Source organism: Capsicum annuum, chromosome 11 (assembly GCF_002878395.1).
Source record: "Capsicum annuum cultivar UCD-10X-F1 chromosome 11, UCD10Xv1.1, whole genome shotgun sequence".
NCBI classification, from domain to species: domain Eukaryota; kingdom Viridiplantae; phylum Streptophyta; class Magnoliopsida; order Solanales; family Solanaceae; genus Capsicum; species Capsicum annuum.
The window spans coordinates 234,358,524-234,364,513 of record NC_061121.1 but is presented as its reverse complement, the minus strand read 5'-3'; the positions used below and the strand labels follow the sequence as shown (position 1 = coordinate 234,364,513).

At 36.3% G+C, this 5,990-nt stretch overlaps 1 protein-coding gene across 1 annotated transcript; it reads right to left on the bottom strand.

Moving 5' to 3' along the window:
* Positions 1 to 1,299: 1,299 nt before the first annotated feature.
* LOC107871016 (probable leucine-rich repeat receptor-like protein kinase At1g68400) lies at positions 1,300 to 5,922 on the bottom strand. The gene is made up of 3 exons (XM_016717769.2): positions 5,116 to 5,922; positions 3,782 to 4,444; positions 1,300 to 2,350 (listed from the first exon to the last, which is right to left on the bottom strand). The coding sequence occupies exons 1-3, from the start codon at positions 5,780 to 5,782 to the stop codon at positions 1,767 to 1,769; spliced, it is 1,914 nt and encodes a 637-aa protein (XP_016573255.2). The 5' UTR covers positions 5,783 to 5,922; the 3' UTR covers positions 1,300 to 1,766.
* Between the last annotated feature and the right edge of the window lie 68 nt (positions 5,923 to 5,990).

Sequence of the window (5,990 nt, the reverse complement as noted above, 5' to 3'; positions counted from 1 at the left end):
CTTGGTTCTTGCATAACAGTTTACTTACTGTTTTTTTTTTTTTTTGGTTTCCCATCCGGTGTCCGGTACCCGCATTGGAGTCCGACTAATCCTTATTCGTCTATTCGGAGGGAAGCGCTCCTTACCAAGGATTTTTCATACTCAGGGCTCGAACCCGAGACCTCTGGTTAAGGGATGAGCAACCTCATCCACTTCCATAATGTAGTTTGCCAACCGGGAACTACGTTAAGACATGACAGCACCCTACCCCATTCTGACCTCGTTATGTGATGGAGATTGTTCATAGACATGGTCCATGATGTCGGGACTAGTAATGTAGGAATATAACGTATTCTTGATTGACTCAGACCCAAAACGACTCTCTCTACAGCTCAACTTCGTCAAGCCTATCTGTGTTTTTATTGACTCATTTCAACTCGAAAAAATCCAAAATATATTCCATTTCACTTTACTTTCAACATGTTGTGTCCTTTGCTTCTACTTACTTTTTGGGTGTGCTAGATATGGTCCTTGCCAGTAAGACATTGGCGTCTTTTCGACGCACATCATTCACACCTTTTATACGAGAAGTCAAAATAGACTTGAGTTAATATATCGGTAAGTCATAAACCCTAAACCCGCCTGGATATAGCTTGGGTTTAGATGGACTTGGTCAAAATAGGCCGGACAACAGATCAAAATAGGTCAAAAATATATCAATTTTGGCTACATATTTTTCCCACATCAGCCAAACTTAAGCTGATTGGTCGAATCACATTTTCATAAGCTAATTTTATCGCTAGTATTGAAGGCAATGAGTGTGTCAGCATGTGCTTCAAAGGTGTACAAGTAGAGTTGTTTATGTCAAAACATTTGTTCCTTTTATAAAGGCCCCTACATTTCTTCAAGTCACTATCATGGGCCTTAAATTGCAACTGGCATAGCAAAATTGGTCCATTTAATACGTCTTTCTTATCCTTAATGATCCAGACTGGCTGAAAATGAAAACTTGATAATTAATTCATCAGTGTAGAGTAACTAAAATCTATGCATTAATTCTGTTTGTATGGTCCAAAAGTGCACGCGCGAACTAGCCGAATGGGGTTCAACATGTGTATATATAATATAATTTTTCGTCGAAGGAGTTCCGGGATGAATTATGCTAGCTTCTCCCCTGTGTGGTAATGAATTCATCATGTGGAGTACTAAAATATATGCATTAATTCTATTTGTATGGTGCAAATGCAAATAGAAAGATGTGCGACACCAGTGGCGGAGCTAAGATTTTCATTAAGAGAGTTCAAAAGTGCATACACGAACTAGCCGAAAGGGGTTCAACATCAATTATATATATACATAAAAATCATTTTAACCGTGTATATATACACGAACTAGCCGAAAGGGGTTCAAAAGTGCATACACGAACTAGCCGAAAGGGGTTCAACATCTACTATATATATACATAAAAATCATTTTAACTACCAAGAATCAAATTCAAATGAGTACAAGGAGAACAATTAGTAGTAATCAACAATCGAGAAAAGTTCTGAGGACCAGTAACGTATATCGAGAAAAGTTCTGAGGACCAGTAACGTATTGAAAAAAGTTCTGTGGACCAGTAACGTATATCGAAAAAAGTTCTGAGGATCAGAAACGTATATCGAGAAAAGTTCTGAGGACCAGTAACGTATCGAAAAAAGTTCTATGGACCAGTAACGTATATCGAGAAAAGTTCTGAGGACCAGTAACGTATGATTCAAAACTTACAGGATAATGAATCTGTCCCTCTATCTGTTCGCTTTTTTCGCGATATCTTCAATCATTTTCTCAACCACAATCATCTTTGGCCTATCTTTTGGTGATTCAACCAAACAAGCCATAGCCACTTTTAAAAGTGCAACCATTTCATCTTCCTTTTCTTTATGCCTTGCAAGTTCAAAATCAAACACATCCCAAGTCCATTCTTTGTTCACAACTCTTTGTACCCATTTTGCCAAACTTGTTTCCCCTTCACTTGTTGCAATTTTCCCTGTCAAAATCTCTAACAAAACCACTCCAAAGCTATAAACATCACACTTCTGAGAGCATTTTCTTGAATTCTGGCTCGTGTTTACGCTGTTTTGAGTCGATAATTCGGGTGCTTTGTACCCATTGTTTGATGAAATTGGTACTTGTAAGAGCAAATGAAGGCCTATATCAGAGATACAAGCATTGCCATAATGATCAATTAGTATGTTTGATGATGTTAAATTCCCATGACAAATCTTGGTTTTGTTGTAGCTATGCAAAAAACTAAGTCCTTTTGCTGCTCCTAATGCATATTTTAGCCTTCTTGTCCAATCCAATGGCGTTCTTCCCGGTCCACGATTACCTGTATCGGAGCTTTTACAGTATCAGATCACCTAAAAGATAACTATACGTAACTGATTATGATAAGCGTAACTTGTAATCTGACAGACAACTTACTATAACATGTTAAATTATGCTAACTGTACACTATCAGATCACCTAAAAGATAACTATACGTAACTCATTATGACAAGCGTAACTTGTAATCTGACAGACAACTTACTATAACATGTTAAATTACTCTGACTGTACAGTATCATCACCTAAAAGATAACTATACGTAACTGATTATAATAAGGGTAACTTTTAAACTGCAGACAACTTACTATAACATGTTAAATTACGCTGACTGTACATCAGTTAGTAGTTAGTAATGTATATAAATTTGTAAGCCAATTATTCACTTACATTTCAATATCATACAAACCATTATTCTTAATGTATCGCCTGTTTGACCAAGCTTTTCGAAAGTTAAAAGTTTTTAAAAGAATGTTTATTTCAGAGAGTTGAGGTGTTTCGCAAGTTTTAAGTAAGTATAAGTGCTTTTGAGTAGTAACAGAAGCTGGAAAAAAACTATTCACCCCAGAAGTACTTATTGAAAATTTGATCAAATACAAATTATTATTATTGAGAAAAGTGTTTTTCAAATTAATTAGCGAATCTCCAAAAATGCTTTTCTAAAAAAGTATTTCTTGAGAGTAAAGCATCTAGTACTTCTCTGAACTATGACCAAATTTGCTACGACACACTCCAACTTCATGACATCTTTTGCGCTGACATGACATGACATCTATTACCCCCGAACTCAATTTTAGCGTATTTTTGTCACCCTTTTACGCTGACGAGACAACTTTTGTCAGCCTTTCTAGTTAACGTGGATCTCATTTTATGTAATAAAGGCACCACATCAACATAAAAAGGGTGACAAAAATACGCTAAAATTGAGTTCAGGAGGTAATAGGATCTTGTGAAGTTGGAGGGTATAGTAGCAACTTTGGCTATAGTTCGAGGGGTGCTGGATGCTTATCTCTATTTATGACAAAAACCACTTTTCAAAATAAACAGATTTTGGAAGTTTGACCAAACAGACTATAAATCTGCCACTAATCTTTGAAATTATAAGTGAAAATGCTTTGCTTCCACCCTTAACTATACACGAATTTACTGAGACACACCCGAACTTTAGCAGGGTCCTATTACCCCGGACTAATTAAAATAGTATTTTGGAAACCTTAGTGCCTACGTGTATCTTCAGTGTTGATTCACTGATGTGCCACGTAGGCACTAACGTTGACAAAAATACTGTTTTAATTAGTTCGGGGTTAATAGGACCCTCCTAAAGTTCGGATGTGTCAGCAAATTGGTGTATAGTTCAGGGTGGAAACAGAACATTTACTCAAATTGTGTAATAAATTTGGACTGTAGAATTGACAAGAAAGGATGAAGAAATTACCATGTAAGAGATTGTGTAGACTTCCATTTGGTAGAAAATCATAGACAAGGAGCAATTCCTCTTTAGATGAATAATAAGCTCTAAGTGACACAACATTTGTATGTCTCAAATTACCAATCAATCTCAAAAATCCATCAACATCTTTCAACTTCTTCAACTTTTCTATTACTCTTTTAACCACAACAACATCTCCATTGTCCAAAATAGCCACTTTATAACTTGTACCAACACTTCCTTTTCCCAACATCTCAGCTGAGGCCTTCAACAAATCATCAACTCTATTGAAACCTTTGCACCCTTCGAAACATACCATTGTCGCGAATTGATCGCTTGTTTTCTTGATACCGTATTCAAATGAGTGATACAGACTTGAACTACTCGTGTCCTGATTATACATTGTACTCTTGTTCTTTAAATAAGTTCTACCTTTTTCCTGATTCTTCTTTCTGTAATAACAACACCACGTTATTACTAGAACGGTCATCATAACGCCAACTGCATCGACTGTTACTATCATAAGGAACATGTTTTCACTCAAATTCTTCTTCCTTTGATTGGAAAAGCTGAATTGCGAGTTCGGAGTACTCATTACTGTTGGATCACTATTCACTGATTCGCTCGGGCAAATAGTTCGTAATGGATATCCACAAAGGCGAACGTTTCCTATAAGAAAAATACATTAGCTTTCACGCGTAAAATTCATAAATAACCACTTTTCAGCTCGTATAATTGAAAAAAAGCAACTCAAAGTGGCTAGTAGACGCTATTTCTACATAGGATTATTACCGTTACCTTTTTGAAACCACTATTTAATGTTTGGCCACGTTAGCTTAGTGAGGTAAATTTTCGCCTTAAGAAGAAGTCGAATGAAAAATTTAGCTCACGAGCGTAACGTGGACAAAATTTGAATAGTGACCTTTAATGCAAACAGTAAAAATGACTCGTTATTTAACTCATTTTGATCCAAACAAATCTTGACGCGTTTGTTAATTTGACTATTCTTGTAATTGAGAAACTAGCCATTGTCATGACGTTTCAAATTTCACAAGTAAAACTCCACGACCGTAGTTAATTTCTCAATTACACGAACTAAAAAAAGGCTACTTATGAACTTTATTCATTTTGACTGGTTCAAATTTGATCCAAATCGTTCAAATCTTGACGTGTTAGAATTGAGAAAATAGCCAGTGTCATGATGTTTCAAATTTCACAAGTGAAACTCCACGATAGTGGTTAAATTCTCAATTACACGAACTAAAAAATGGCTAGTTTTGAACTTTATTCATTTCACTTGTTCAAATTCAATCCAACCCGCTCATTTCCCAGATTTTTACCTGTAAAAGCTGCCGCGGGAAATTTTGACAACCAATTCGGTATTTTCCCGGAAAAGTTGTTACCGGAGACATTGAATTCCTTCAACGAAGCAGCAACACCACCCGTTGTTACGTCAGCACCAAGTGTTCCGCTAAGAGAGTTGAACTCGAGATTCAAAGTCATCAAATGTGGCAACTGAAGCAACTCCTTCACCGGAATCTCACCGGAGAACTCATTATACGACAAGTCAAGTCTTCTGAGTCGCTTCAACCGGTAGATTCCCGATGGAAATTCACCCGAAAACTTGTTGTGAGATAGATATAGATGCTTCAGATTAGGCCAGGAATCGAGAATTGGAATCGAAGAAAGTGCATTGTGATGCAAACTTATATGACGGATTTGCGTAAGATGAATCAATGTATGAAATGAACCAGTAAGATTAAGGTTATTGAGCACGATTTTTACGACTCGATGAGTAACAGGGTGACACTTTACACCTAACCATGAAGAGCAGGGGACATTTTTAGACCATGAAGTGAGTGAATTCGACGTATCGGATTCGGATTTGAAGGCTAAAAGAGCTGAGAAATCATCAGAGTAGGAAAAGGTGAAGAAAATGGAGATGAAGAGAGAGAAATAGAGGGTTTTTTTAGAGAGAGAAAGTTGGTTTGAAAACAGAGTAGCCATTTTTGAATGCTCTGTTTTTTGGAGAAGGAGAAATGAATTTATCTTTCTATTATGGTGTTGATATGATAAGAGTTGTAATTCCTAATTTAATTATTTTTATTTTTTTTGTCGTCGTTTTGTGTTACGAGGATTCATCATGGATTGATAAATTTTGCGTTGGCAAGCAGTGTAATACCATTCGTTTGTGGAAAAAGGTTCTAAATACATT